This window comes from Pygocentrus nattereri, chromosome 9 (assembly GCF_015220715.1).
Source record: "Pygocentrus nattereri isolate fPygNat1 chromosome 9, fPygNat1.pri, whole genome shotgun sequence".
Lineage (NCBI taxonomy): Eukaryota > Metazoa > Chordata > Actinopteri > Characiformes > Serrasalmidae > Pygocentrus > Pygocentrus nattereri.
In genome coordinates, this window is record NC_051219.1 from 40,867,468 (window position 1) to 40,883,319 (window position 15,852).

Consider the following 15,852-nt stretch of genomic DNA (forward strand, 5'->3'; position numbering starts at 1 on the left):
TGTGAGAGGTCAGAGGAGAATGGGCAGATGATAGAAAGGCAACAGTAACTCAAATAACCAACCAAGTGTGCTTGTCTTCTAATTGAATACTGTCTTTCTGTTGATAAAGGTTAACTATTGGTAACTAGCAAAGATACTTTCTCTAGATAGACAAAGCACTTCTTGTAAGTCGCTCTGGATAAGAGCGTCTGCTAAATACTGTAAATGTAAATGTAAAATCTCTGAGGAACGTTTCCAACACCTTGTTGAAAGTATTCCATGAAGAATTAAGGCAGTTCTGAAGGCAAAAGGGGGTCCAACAACTAGCAAAGTGTACCTAACAAAGTGGCCGGTTAGTATGTGTGTGTGTGTGTGTGTGTGTGTGTGTGTGTGTGTGTGTGTATGTATATATATATATATATATATATATATATATATATATATATATATATATATATATATATACACCATAGTATATAGAATATATACTAAGTATAAAAACTTTGGCATATTGATATTAAGGCTTCAAGTCATGCTTCAAACAGCAGGCAAGGTAATGGTAACAACATGAAATATTGATATTCACTGGCCATTTCATCAGAAACCTCTACCATATATGTGAACTCTGTTGGTTTACTGTTGCTGACTGTAGCCCATCTGTAGCACCTAAATAATATCTTGTCAGCAGGTCCTATGGTGGATGAACAGGGCAGAGATGGAGCTGATACATTCTGCAGCAACAGATGGACAGATTTTCTGATAAAATGGCCAGAGAGTACGTCAACGTTCCATTATTTTGTACACCTACTGTACATTTGTCCTTTTTTTATAGAGACATGTTTTAACAGATATCTGTTTAAAAGATACTTTCTCTAGATAGACAAAGCACTTCTTGTGGGTCGGTCTGGATAAGAGCGTCTGCTAAATGCTGTAAATGTAAACTCACAGTTTGACATGACTTGGCGCAAGTGATGATTTAGCCTTCAGTTTGCACAATGCTAATGGGTCAGGAACATGCTTCTGTTGTTGTTTTGGCCACAGAACTAAACATGCAACCTTCAGGCACCAAACATGACCGACGACGTTTGGGGAAAATTGTACGAATCATTGCATATCTGTTCACTTATTCAGTTGCCAAAATATGACAGAATATTTGATCCAAATGAATATATATCATAAAATGCAGTGCAGCCTCGATCTGGCTGGGCAGGTTGAGATGACCCTGATTGCTGCTCACCTGTTTTGAGCACCAGCAGGTGCAGTGCATCGTCCCGCAGGTAGGAGGCAGCAGCGATCTCATGCGTGGGGATGCGCAGCAGCAGTTTCTCATTGTCTCTCCAGGTGAGCAGCAGACAGCGCGCAGACAGGCTGAGGATACAGTCCTGCTCCACACTCGTCTGCAGAGGCAGAACCTTCAGCTTCTGCAGGAAGGAGAGAGATAGAATGAAGGAGTGACCCTAGAAGCTCTGGTAGGGATTACAGCTGTCACTGCAATGTCATCACTTCCCTGAGAACTGGTAGCTAGCAGTGGAATGAAAGGGTTCTCACCCTGGCAGTGTCAAGCAGCTGCAGCAGTTCATCCCTGCTGGAGGGGTTGAGGGAGCATGACACCCACGTTAGATGGCCCAGGAACTGAGAGTTGCATCAGAGTTAGTCTCGGACAGTGACATGAACTTACACATGCAGAATCTGAACATTTTATAAACTTAACAAATATTTGGTTAGTATTTTAAATGGAATGTGTGAAGCCTAAATCTTAACTGGACTTGCTATGTAAAGGTAACACAACTATTTATGTACAGTATCCATTCAAAAGGTGTTGTCATAACTAGGGGTGCACGACAATATCAGTTTCATCGGCACTGCAGCACCATACAAATGCCTAAATTTGGCCAATGTTTCAAACAGATGTATTTATAATACTCCACAAGAACAGACTGTTTAAGTGATGCTTGGCTACAGTGTTAAAACATAACCACATAAAAATAAATGTTATCTCTGTGAAATGCTAATCCATGTAGATCTAGTCCCAGATCCTACATTTTATCAAATGTTTATTGTCAGACATGTACATGAAAAGTATTAATTATCAGGCCAGAAAAAAGCTCCACTATGTAAGTTTTGGGATTTGGAGACCTCTCTGGTGGAAATGGGTAATTGCATGCAGTGTGTGGCGGCACATTCTGTAACATCAGTTGTGCTTTGGACCCCTTTGCCAAGATCTGGTGACTGTGATTGTGTTAAAAGAGCATTTAAAGAGAACATGTCTATAATGTTGATATTATTGAGACTTAAACATTGAGCTGGACCTTCTTTATGAGGCTGTGCATAAGAAATTAATACATAAAGATGTAAAAAACTCCCTTTTAAATCCGACTCGAGGCTGCTGACTTTTAGAGTATTATTTAAGGCTATACACGCTATTTTTATGGCTCCAGTACAATTCTGCAGTGGTGTTGATTCTGCCATATCAGTTTGAAGGAGAGGCCGTTCCAAAATGCCATGTCAGCGTGTTCTCGACGTGGCTAACAAAACTAAATGACCTCTTCCCAGCCTACAGTAGTTGCTGTGCACTGTGTGAGGGTGTGGCAAGCTTGCAGATAGGTGGGCAATGAGGATTGTGTTACAAGATTGCGTTATTGCATCATCTTGTAATAAAGGAAAAGGCCTGGAATTCCAATAAGGTGTTTCAGGTAGCTGAGAAAAGTGGTTTCTTTGGGAGGGAGTTACTCACTCTGGCATGTACTTTGAAATTTGTAACTTTGCAGAACGTTTACATACACAAAAGCTATAACAAACTAAAGCAGGGGTCGGCAACCCAAATGTTAAGAAGAGCCATTGTGTCCTTTTAACAAAATTCAAACCACCTTGAGATCCACAGCGTTTTGAGTTTATTTTTATCATCTTGGCTGTAAATATGTCTCTCTCTCTCTCTCTCTCTCTCTCTATTTATATATATATATATATATATATATATATATATACACGTATATGAATTCATATATACGATAACACAGACTTTCTTTGCTCTGCTTTAAGCTTTAGCTCAGCTATAGCCGCTTTTCTCGCATCTCTGGCAGGAAACTTTTCCTCAACGTCTTCCTTACGTTTCCTGCAAAATGTTTCTCAATGTTTGATTTTTTTCGATTTTCTCCCCAATTTAGTCGTTTCCAATTCTACCTGCTAGTTAGGACTTCCCCAGTCACATGATACTACCAATGCTAGGAGGGTGAAGGCAGCACAGGCTTCCTCCGAGACCTGTGAAACCAGCCACCGCTTCTTTTCGAACTGCTGCTCACGCAACATCACAGGACAGCTCAAGTGCTCGGAGGAAAGCGCCACCCGCCAGATCTGCTACGTCAGCTGACAGACGCCTGCGCTGACTAGTATCACGTTGAGTGATGGGGGAGAAGGGAGGGGGCATCCTACCCACCCAGAGAGAGCGAGGGCAATTGTGCTCTCTGGGACTCCCGGCTACGGACGGCTGTAGCATCACCAGGGATCGAACTCACGATCTCCCGATGATAAGGCCAACACTTGCATCACTCGGAAGCCCAATGTTTGTGCCCAATTGGGGAGTCCAATTTTTTAACGAGGCTGAAGTCGCTTCTCATTCATCAGCTTCTTGTTTGCATTTTCCCGTTCCACCTTAAAAGGTGCCTGAGAAACCATTTAAGGTGGAATAGGAAAGTTCAAACGAGAAGCTGACAATAGAGATGTTGACTACAGCCTCATGGCTTTTTGTGTTTGACAGTGTCTTGTTGCAGATTAAACGTATCAGGAAACCACCTGAAGTGATTATAAATGCAAATAAGTCCATTTGTCTCTAAATTACCAATGTCCGTCTTAAATCTTTCTCTTTGCCTTTTCATTAGCTACTAGCTAAGCGAGACTGTTCATGTTGCTATGGTGACCAGCAGCCTGCTCAACAACGTTCAGGGTTAAAGCCAGTGAAATAGCAGTTAGACAATAACTCCAGCATTTAAAACCATTTATTGTTAAAACTGTGCTGAACGATCAGCAGAGCATGATTTTACTGCAAAGGAGGATCATTTTTATTTTTACCTACAAAAGAACCGACCCCTGCACTAAAGGAAAGAGAAAAAGCGTAATTGGTCCCCTTTAACAACAAATCTTACATAGTGCAGCTTTAGTGGTAAAATGTTGAGCCTAAGGTTGATGTGCCCATTGCAAAAAAAAATAATGTGGACCACTGACCAAGGAGAAGCAACCCTCCCTGAAACCTGCTGCATAAAAAGTATGCGAGCTAAATCAAACGATGCTTACATTAGTGTCCAAATTTACCTTGAATGAACATTGATTAGGTGGACTTTTCTGTTTCCACAGTAGACCCTGACTTCACAATGCATTCTGTATGTTATGAGCCAGTGATCAGTGATGTTTAGAACATATGAGCTGCTGACCTTGACCTCCTTCTCCACATAGTCGTAGATGAGGCGCTCTGGGTGAATGAGGAAGTCAGGTGGGTAAAGAGGCACCGTGTGGAGAGGCCTGCGATACACACCGCCTTTGTCTGTCTGCCGCCGAGCTGACTTAGAGAAGACCAGGCGCTTAATTGGTGAAACAAATCCCTTAAGAAAGAGTCACAGGAACATGTGAGGGTGTAAGTGGTAAAAAGACAGGAGACTCAAGAGAAAATGAGACTCCTAACAACCGTGCAAGACCTGGTAGACACCAAAACTATCACCATCAGACAAACAGCGCTTAAAGCTTTCATCTCTGAGAGAGAGGAGAAAATCAAGCTGCTTCAGATCTGAAAAACATCCACACGTGTTTCTGTCCATCCTTCCGCTGTGAGAAGACGACCCAGCGCTATGGGTCTGAAAGGATGTGTCAATATGCTTTTTACTGAGAAAATGAAATAGACAGAAAGGAAGAACATCCACAAATGAAACAACGATGCAGCTGATGTTCCTCAGGACAATAGACTGACCACCCCACAGTCCACCCAAATGGTACTTGCACTGTGAGGGTCCATGGGGGTCCTGACCACTGAAGAACAGGCTAAAAGGGGGTTAACAAAGTATCAGAGAAACAGATGGACTACAGTCTGTAACTGTAGAACTACAAAGTGCAGCTATACAGTAAGTGGAGCTGATAAAGTGGACAGTGAGGGTAGAAACAAGGAGGTGGTCATAGTGTTATGTCTGAATCTAATGCATCCTGTGTCTTCAGCTGTTAAAAGAATGGAAGTGCATTGGGTCAAATTCACTGATGTTCAAAAACAAAACAATCAGCATGTTAACTCTGAACAATAAGACCCATGGCTCACACACACACCTGGAGTGAGAGCATGTTAGTGCAATAATCAGACCTTTAAAAGCTTTGAAGTAGGCCTTGAAATGAGTGTCCTGCCTGAAACCTGAACTGACACTGATGTGTTCAGCGAGGGGGGCGGCGGGGGGTATAAGTCATGTCATAAATGTATAAAAATAAATGTTAAACAGATTCCCAGACTGACTCTTCAAGTGATTCTGCATTAGCTTCCGTTTAGCCGCGAGGATGGCCATTAGCTTTTGCTATTTAAAGAGCCTCTCTTGCTCGGGTTCACGCAATAGTAAACATCAGCAGAGTGCCTGTAGCCCCCGCTGTGACATCATCAGAGAGACAGCTGTCAGAGAGCAGAGACGTCTCCTGCCGAGCAGCATAGATGAGATAACACATGCCCAATTAGTGACCTGCTGATTTACATGTGTATATAAACATGTGTGTGTGTGTGTGTGTGTGTGTGTGGAAGAGAGGAAGTGAAGTGAGAGAGAGCCAAACCCACCACAGTGCCTTCTCTAGTGTGTGTGTGTGTGTGTGTGTGTGTGTGTGTGTGTGTGTGTGTGTGTGCGCTCACAGGTATGTGTGAAGCAGTTAATCAACTGAATGTTTTGGTGTGTATGTCAAACCATGAGCATTTATGTGTGTCACACAAACACACTGACCAGCAAATATGAATTTCGACCAACATTTTTTGGTCAGTATTGTTTAAAAATTAGTACATTGGGTCTCGGCCACTAATGAAAACAATCTTTTTGACTGAAAATAGCAAAAGACTGATAAAACTATGCCCGACTACATGACCCTGATTGATTCCATCCTGGTCTGTGCTGGTTTATGCTAGTCTCGTGAAGGTTTAGCTGGTCACCCAGCATGGTCATACTGGTTGTCCAGCACACCAGCATCCAATGGAACAAAACCTCATATTTCCAAAATAGTAACTCTACAGGAGAAGGAAAAAACCCACTTTACTTTTAATGTAAGTCAATGGAACCAGACTTTCTTCCACGTCATTTTGGACCATTTCTTTTGGTCCTTTCATACATAGAATGTAAAGGACAACAGGGCCTTTCCAATTATGTGAAAAACTGAAAAATGACAAAAATGGAGATACAAGGTTTGGTTCCGACAACAGTGATATGCTGGCTTTGCTGACAAGCTAAGCTAAAGCAGGGAACACTGACATAACCATGCCATAAACGTGTCATATGCTGTCATGAGTTGTCATGACAGATTACATTCACTAAAATAAAAGCGTTATTTCATAATGACTGTCAGTTATGATGCACAGTGTCATGATTGGCCCCTCCCAGTTATCCATGTGCTTTTTGTTTTGATTCTTCCCTGTCCTGCCCCCTTGTTTCTAGACTCCACCCTCGATTGTATCCACCTGTGTTTGCCACATGTGTCTTGTTGTCCCTCGTCATCCCTGTTGTATTTAAGCCCTGTGTTTTCTCATGTTAGGTTGCTGGTCTTTGTTTGGGCTGTTGGTATTGTTTGAAGTGTTTGGTGTTTGTTTATTCCGACCTCCGTTGTTTGTTTATCCTGTGTTTCTTTTGTCATGTCTGTTCCCCATTCTACCCATGTTGGCTCTATGACCCTGGACTGTTTTGACCCTGACTATGGATTTGCCCCTCGCTTATCTCAGCATATGTGTCCGCCTCATCATCGCTCCCCAACGTTACACACAGTTGTATGCAAAGATTTCAACACCTTTGTTGAAATGTCGTGCACAATTTTTGTTTATTTGCTTTGCTGAGTTTCACATGTTGGAGAAATATCAAATCTAAAATATAGAATGCAAATAAGATGGTGTGTTTAATCATTTTCAGGTAGAAAATCAACAAAACATCATCTGACCAGAGGTGCCAAAACTTTTGCATACAACTGTATAGCATAATGTTTGATGTTCTGAGGTGCGGCTGACTAAAGTACACAGCAGAAACTAGCATGTGACATTAGCTGTCATAACGGCACAGATTATGATATTTGACATAAATACCAGCATAAAGGAAACTATTAACACATTAAGCTTAAACTTGCGTATCACTGCTGTCAGAACAAAACCTTGTATCTCCATTTTTGTCATTTTTCCGTTTTTGAAATAGTTTGAAAATGTCTGTTGCCCTTTAAACTGTGTGTAAATTTCATGACGATTGGGCCAGAAGAAATTACCCAAAATTCCTTGAAAAAACGTCTGGTTCCATTGACTTACATTAAAAGTGAAGTGGGTTTTTTCCTTCTCCTGTAAAATTACCATTTTGGAGGTACGAGATTTTGTTCCTACAGCAGCGATATGCAGAATTTTGAAAGAAGAAAGTGTTAAGAACTATTAAGAATTATACTACTAACTATTAAGAAAGTGAAGTGAAATCTTTTAGCCAGTGTGGGTTAAAACAGGACATGAGCTAACAGCCTAACAGTTGAGAAGGAGTCGTCGTTTTCTACATGAGGTAAAGTATTTTCTGCTCAGTGAATGATGTGAAAACATTATGGTTGGTTGATGTAATACAGAGAAATAGCTGTTCTCACTTTGGCAATCATGGTTAGCCTAGCTTCCATGTGTCGAAGACAAGGCCGGTAGGCCAGATCGGGCCCGCCACACAATCCTATCCAGTCCACAAAAGTATTTTAATATTCTATCAATATTAGTCCGTTTTACAATTTACATTGCAGTGCATGCTGGGGACTGTAGTGCAGCATGCACTACAGTCCCCAGCATGCACTGCAACATAATTTATGCTCTGAGTCTCCTACCCCAACAACAGTCTATGGGACAACGGTTACACCTCAGTTCTACACAATTTTACCAGTCAAATCCCAAAAATGCATCTAAGCTGCAGGTCAGGCAATATAAAGCATCTAATATCAGCTCAGTATTAATGAACTTGCAGCGAAGAAATGATGCCAGGCATCAGGCAAATAGGTAGGTTTAAAAGACTGAGCACCTGGGGACGTTTACATTTTGAATATTTCAAGTGTTCATGTAATATTCCAAGGTCTACTGTAAGTGTCTGTATTTTACTGTTGAAGTTTTTGCATATTTAAAATAAATGATGGCCAGTTCGGGGTTTAGCACAATGTTTACTCAAAAATGAAATAAAAACTCTTTTTTTCTCTGGCCCCCAGATTAAAAGAGTTTTTTTATACAGCCCTTTGAGTTTTTGAATTCGACATCCCTGGCCTAGCTGCACCATGCTACTTCAGACTGCTTAGTCACGACTGTGGTATTTTAAGGCAGTCGTGTTTTGCAGACGACACATGTACCTCTCTTTGCTGACTTAAATGCCACGTTGTTAAATGCTAACACAGTGTCAACCTTTTCCACAGTTCTACAGGTCACTTTTACATGTAACCTTTTAAGATTTTGTAAGCTCAGCACTAACAAACTACTAGAATCCAATAGGGATGCTAGCAGAAGATAGAATGATCATAGGTGTGTTTTTTTTCCGTGTTTTGACCAAGTTGTAACATTTATGGCTGGAAGAAATGGGGCTGGATCAGTCTGGGGCAGTCATGGGCTGGAGCAGTCTGGGGCAGTCATGGCCTGGAGCGGTCTGGGGCAGTCATGGGCTGGAGTGGTCAGGGCCAGTCATGGGCTGGAGCAGTCTGGGGCAGTGATGGGCTGGAGTGGTCTGTGCCAGTCATGGGCTGGAGCGGTCTGGGGCAGTCATGGGCTGGAGTGGTCTGTGCCAGTCATGGGCTGGAGCAGTCAGGGCCAGCCATGGACTAGAGCAGTCTGGGGCAGTCATGGGCTACAGCGGTCTGTGCCAATCATGGGCTGGAGTGGTCAGGGGCAGTCATGGGATGGAGCGGTCAGGGCCAGTCATGGGCTGGAGTGGTCTGTGCCAGTCATGGGCTGGAGCGGTCAGGGCCAGTCATGGGCTGGAGTGGTCTGTGCCAGTCATGGGCTGGAGCGGTCAGGGCCAGCCATGGACTGGAGCAGTCTGGGGCAGTCATGGGCTGCAGCGGTCTGTGCCAGTCATGGGCTGGAGTGGTCTGGGGCAGTCATGGGCTGGAGCGGTCTGTGCCAGTCATGGGCTGGAGCGGTCAGGGCCAGCCATGGACTAGAGCAGTCTGGGGCAGTCATGGGCTGCAGCGGTCTGTGCCAATCATGGGCTGGAGCAGTCTGGGGCAGTCATGGGATGGAGCAGTCAGGGCCAGTCATGGGCTGGAGCAGTCTGGGGCAGTGATGGGATGGAGTGGTCAGGGCCAGCCATGGGCTGGCGTGGTCTGAGCCAGTCATGGGCTGCAGCAGTCTGGGCCAGTCATGGGCTGGAGTAGTCTTGGGCAGTGATGGGATGGAGTGGTCAGGACCAGCCATGGGCTGGCGTGGTCTGAACCAGTCATGGGCTGCAGCAGTCTGGGCCAGTCATGGGCTGGTGGTTAGGAAACCAGCCTTGTGACTGGAAGGTCGCTGGTTCAATCCAGAGCCGACAGTACATGACTGAAGTTCCCTTGAGCAAGACCCCTAACCCCCAACTGCTCCCACTGTGGATAGGGCTGCCCACTGCTCTGGACTGGTGTGCTCACTGCCCCCTAGTGTGTGTGTTCACTACTGTGTATGTGGTGTTTCACTGCACAGATGGGCTAAAATGTGGAGATGAAATTTCCCCATTGTGGGATTAATAAATGGTCTCCACTAGTGTTCTGTGCCCCTCATCCAAAATTGGCCTGGCCACTAAGTAAGACATCCGAGAACGTCTGGCTCAATATCCAGAACACGGCAAAACAACAAAGGCAGAAAGTCACAGCTAGCGTGAAGATGCCATCTGCCACCTTGTTTGAAATAATAAAAAATGGACCATAGACAGTCATAAAGTGCAAAGGATAGCAAAAAAATAATAGAACTCAATGCCTGAGATGATGATGATGATGATGAACTGCTCTGTTTTGTTGTGGGCACAGGGCTTAGTGGTACATATTGTAGCCTACAAACTAATAATCCTTTCAGTAAGCTTATTTTATATAAACTGTTTTAAATTCTTGTCAGCTTTTTTTGTTTTCACTTCAGTGCATCACTAGACTGTGTGTGTGTGTGTGTGTGTGTGTGTGTGTGTGTGTGTATGTGTTCTGCAGCGCCACATAACTGATAAATGAGCCTCAGTCTTTTATCATAATCAGAATCCATCCCTCTCATTAAAGGGAAATAAACATTCAATTTGCATATTCAATTAAAATGCTTTTCTCAGAGAAAGCTGCCACGTGAAAATGCAGGAAGGAGGGCAGCTGCTAAAATTAGTGCTGCTTGTTTAAAAATGAAATTGTTCATCTCGGCTTAAAGCGCACTAAAGTAAATGCTACCCCTGACAACGTCATTCTTCCTTCTAATCACAACCCGCTATCGTAAAGTTTTCGCACACGCCCCCTGCTTTGATTAGCGCTAAAGGAGACGGAGGACACTGCGCTCAGCCTGTGTGATAGTTTAATTGCAGAGCTTCTTGTGTGTGTGTGTGTGTGTGTGTGTGTGTGTGTGTGTGTGTGTGACAGTAAGGTATTGTTTCCTAAGAATATGCAAATGTCCTGTAAAACTAAAGCATAATCAAGGAAACTTTAAAGCTCCGTGTTTTGTCCAAAAAAACATCCACAAACAAGCTCATCCACAAAGCCTTGAGAGAGAAAAGCGTCTGCTGGAAAGTGGGAGCCTGTCTGTGAATAGAAGATAAGGTAAGGACCGCAGCTGGTCTGCAGCGGAGCTTGTATACAGAACAACAGTAGGCAAAGTAGTTTAAAGCAGGGCTGCCCAAGGTTGGCCCCCAAGCCAATTTGATTTTACCCAACAGAAAACTGCCCTAATGCTCTTACCACTTCACCAAATGACCATATCACTACTGTCCTTGTAAACCTTGTATCTGTTTATTTTTGTCATTTTTCAGTTTGTGTCATAACTTGAAAGGGCCTGTTGCCCTTTACTTTGTGTGTCGACTTCATGATGAATGGACCAAAAGAAACAGCCCAAAATGACTCGGAAAGACGTCTGGTTCCATTGACTTACATTAAAAGTGAAGTGTGTTTTTTCCTCCTCCTGTGAAGTTACCATTTTAGAGACACAAGGTTTCCTTCCTACAACAGTAATATACATTTTTTCATAACTGCTTACTTTTCTTTCCACATTTCAGTACAAACAAACCTTTGACATCACATTGACCTCACTGTCACTGAACCAACATAATTTATAAAGGCCTAACGTTCATTCCAGGAAACAATAACACTTTGCACCAATAACTCTATTTGAAACCCACTCGGCTGTCTGCATGTTGTTTTGCATTTTTGGCACTCGACACACAAAACCCTTTACAGTTTGGTGTCCAAAGACGCCCCTGGTTTAAAAGAATACATGAGTGCTTTCAGTCGCATCTATAGCACTGTGCCAAAGTCAGAGACCACTCTTTCCTTTAATTATAATAGCTCTATATGTACACATCGCTGCTGTTGGAAGAAAAATCTCCAAAATGATAACTTTACAGGAGAAGGAGAAAACTAACTTTACTTTTTTTCCAAGTCATTTTTGTGCCACTTCTTTTAGTCCATTCATCATGAAATTTACACACAATATAAAGGATAACAGGCATTTTCAATGTATGTCAAAAACTGAAAAAAAGAAAAATAGAGATACAAGGTTTTCTTCTGACCGCAGCGATATACTTAAGCAATAGAACACAAGAGGTAGTGTGTTATTCGCAAAAACACTCTTTCTTGTGTTCTATTGCTTTTATACAACAGTTAAATAAATAAAGTAAGACATTAATAAACTGGGCTGTGAATATGGCGTTTAATATGTTTTCATGTTAGAGATTCCTTCCTCCAAATTATAGCTCCTTAACGAGCAGCTCGTTGACGTCAGAGTAACGAGCTCCGCCCACTCACTGCACAGCCGCAGTTTGTTCTCCAGCTCCACACAGACCGACTGACAGTTTGGGAATTTAGTGTCGTCTCACCTTCAGAGTCTGACCAAATCGGCTGTCGGTCAAATGTGATCTTAAAAGTGTCCGTTTTCTGTTTGTGTAAAGTAAGAGGTAAAAACGTTCAAATAGCTTGAGCGAGTCCTACAGCTGTCAAAGTTGTTGCTTAGCAACGGCGTCTTGGTGGAGTGATACAGTGATTGTGAAAAACTTGAAACAGCCTCCGTTCTTTTTTTGAAACCTATTTTCGCTTCAAAGACCCTGTACAATTACCTACACCTTCAAAGCCCAGAGCATTTTCTGCTTCTCATGATTTAAGCAATCTCGAAAATATGCAGTGATAGTTCTGGACTCTGGGGTGGTCAGTCCTGAGAAAACCAGCAGCTTCTTTGTTTGATTTCTTCTTTTTTTATCTGTCTTGTTTTCTCAGTAACAGCTTCTTGACAGCTACACATCCTTTCAGACCCATAGCGCTGATCCGTCTTCTCACAGTGGAAGGATGGACAGAAACACCTGTGGATGTTTTCAGATCTGAAGCAGCTTGATCTTCTCCTCTCTCTCAGAGATCAAAGCTTTAAGTTCTGTCTATGCGTAGGTGACAGTTTTGGTGTCTACCAGGTCCTGCATGGTTGTTAGGAATCTCTTTTTTTTAAATGTGAGTTTTGGAAACTCCTGTTATTTATTTACTTATTACTTCTTTATCTTACCCTTCCTTATGAAAATAGATTTTCTTTTATTGACTATAATTTGTCTGCTGAAAAAAATGAATAACAGTGTGGACAGAGTTTCAACACCAGCATAACATGTTTTGCGTAAGTCAGTTTTGTTTAGTTTTTTTGTCCACATACAGAGAAAAAACAATTATAAACTATAAACTTATAATTATAAATGATAAATAAATTATAAACTGTGATGAGCGACTGTACAATACAGACGCAGCAGATGCCAGTGGTGGACAGTAACTAAGTAAATGTAATTCATTACTGTAGTTAAGTAGTTTTTTTTTCGTGTATCTGTAACGAAGTTTCTCCGTTCTGGACTTTTTCCTTTCACTCCACTACATTTCAGAGTCTAATATCCGACTTTTTCCTCCTACATTTTGAGAAATCTGTCATTCCTTTTGGTTTCTGTGTGTATAAAAACGTAACATGTCAAAACGAAAGAAGCGCAAAGCCAGAGCACCAATCAGGGCACAGCGGTCACTTTGTTTTGACCTATTGGTCATACCTACCTAGTGCAGCACACGGTTCAACGTCAGCGCAGCAGCGTAAAACTTTGGGAGAGTCTGTTCAACATAAATGATGAACTAACCTAACTTTGTGTAAATAGAGCTCAATATAGAAATATGTCCACATATGCAGTCGAGACTGACGCAGCTTTTTTCTGAATTTCTATAAACACCATTTCATTTTATAGTAAATGAGTTTGGGCTGGTTTATGTTTATGAACAGACGCCTACAGATCAACATAGTAAAGGAGCTCATCTGTGATCCTGAGTTTAAAGCCAGTTTTTATTCAACTTAAACTTGGAACTAAGTTGTAAATAAATCTGAAACTGAAACTTTGCTTGTGTGTAAAAAGTGATTTCAGAGCCACTCGGTTCTCCCTGATGGAAACTGTTTACCTTCAGTGTTTAGTGCTTCTGATCATTTTAATAGACGTCAGCGTCACTAATTAATGACGTTCTATTAAAAGACTGGTTTACCAAGAGAGACGCTGGAGGACTTTCACCTGAAATGAGTTCATGAAGCCAGTCTGGTTATAAAAATGATAACAGGACATCAGAGCCAGAATTACTCTTTTAGTACTTTTACTTTATACTTAAGTACATTTGAAGGCAAATACTTTAGTACTTTTACTCAAGTGGAGGTCTAAAGGGAGGAACTTCTACTTTTACTGGAGGAATATTTTACCTTGGGTATCTACTTTAACTCAAGTACATGATTTGTGTAGTTCATCCACCACTGGCAGATACAGATTATGCTGAAAACCTGGAGTATTGCTTCAAGTGATGAACTGCCTGCAAACAACCACAGAATGATGCTTGTTCGAAAATATAAAAGCACTCAGAATGACTCTACCAGTGAGTCTGAGTGTGTCAGGTTAGCTGACCTGCTCGCATAAAAAGCAACATGAATCCTAAAACCTACAAAATAATGACGCAAGTTAAAGAGGAAATGCTTACAATGGTCAGGTGGTCAGACAAACAGACACCTATACTCGTGAGACATGTTCATAAACATATTGACACTGTTTATCGACACAGACGAAGATGCAATGAGAACAAATAGGAGCCTAAAATGTTAAAACGCTGCTGTCAGTCAAGTGTAGAACATCTGGCTAGCTGAATTAATTAATTGAAAAGTGGGCAAATCTTACCTTTTTAACTTTCTTGGGTTCATAGTCCATGTCAGCTGGTGGTGTGTGTGAGTGTGTTTGTATCTGTGATTGTGTGCAGGCATGTGTGTGTGTTTATGTGTGGGCAGGGCTGGCCTGATCTCCTCTCAGCCCCCTGGAGCCAGGCAGGACACCACAGCTAGTGCAGGAAGTCAGCTTCCTGTTAGAGAGGAAACTCCACCAGAGAGCCCAATCTAAACTCTCCACCAGCACCTCTAATCTCAGCACTCACACACACACACACACACACACACACACACATCCAGCCAGGAGAGTCGAGTGTTATTGAATATACTCTTTAATCTACAGAAGAACATGAACAGGCCGCCCTCCTCATTAAAAAGGACTTGTAAGTAAACAGAAAGAAAGTAAAGACAGCACTGATATAATCCGTTATATATTCATTAAACTCACAGAATGAGCTCCGACGTGTTTCAGCGCAAGGCCTTCCTCAGTGTGCTAGTAGCATTCTAGCCTCCAACCTAAATACTGACACACTAAACAGTGTAGTTACATGAATCACCCACTTGTGGCGTCATGGAGGCGGTTATACAAGCGCCGTCCCAAGTTTTTCTTTGTATTAAATGAACTTCCAGTGCGGATGTTCGAAATTAATATATCAAGGCCACAAGATACGTTTCCTTTGGCCACCAATCGAGAATTTTAAGACCAAAGTTTCTCCTAGCCACTAATTAGTATATTAAGACCCCAACTTAACATATTGAGGCCACAAGTTTCTTCTGGCCACTGATTTATATATTAAGACCACAAATTAACACATTGAGGCCACAAGTTAAGTTTCTTCTAGCCACTGATTAATATACTAAGACCCCAAATTAACATATTGAGGCCACAAGTTAAGTTTCTCCTGGCCACTGATTAATATATTAAGACCCCAAATTAACATATTGAAGCCACAAGTTAAGTTTCTCCTGGCCACTGATTAATATATTAAGACCCCAAATTAACATATTGAGGCCACAAGTTAAGTTTCTCCTGGCCACTGATTAATATATTAAGACCCCAAATTAACATATTGAGGCCACAAGTTTCTTCTGGACACTATTTAATATATTAAGACCCCAAATTAACATATTGAGGCCACAAGTTTCTTCTGGACTCTATTTAATATATTAAGACCCTAAATTAACATATTGAGGCCACAAGTTAATTTTCTTCTGGACACTAATTAATATATTAAGACCACAAATGAACATAAGAACATATTGCGGCCACAAGCTTCTTCAGTATGTTGATTTGTAGCCACAAGAAATACAACTCTTTCAAT

The 15,852-nt window shown here is 41.9% G+C and overlaps 1 protein-coding gene across 1 annotated transcript in view; it reads right to left on the reverse strand.

The window, feature by feature from the left end:
* The window catches only part of ccm2l (CCM2 like scaffold protein), a 37,856-nt gene extending 22,888 nt beyond the window's left edge, over positions 1-14,968 (reverse strand). Inside the window, exons 1-4 of the mRNA XM_017710889.2 lie at positions 14,547-14,968; positions 4,404-4,571; positions 1,528-1,611; positions 1,217-1,400 (exon numbers count right to left, since the gene is read on the reverse strand). Coding sequence (XP_017566378.1) covers positions 1,217-1,400; positions 1,528-1,611; positions 4,404-4,571; positions 14,547-14,576 — 466 coding nt within the window. The 5' untranslated portion in view covers positions 14,577-14,968. The remainder of the gene's footprint in view (positions 1-1,216; positions 1,401-1,527; positions 1,612-4,403; positions 4,572-14,546) is intronic.
* Positions 14,969-15,852: the final 884 nt, after the last annotated feature.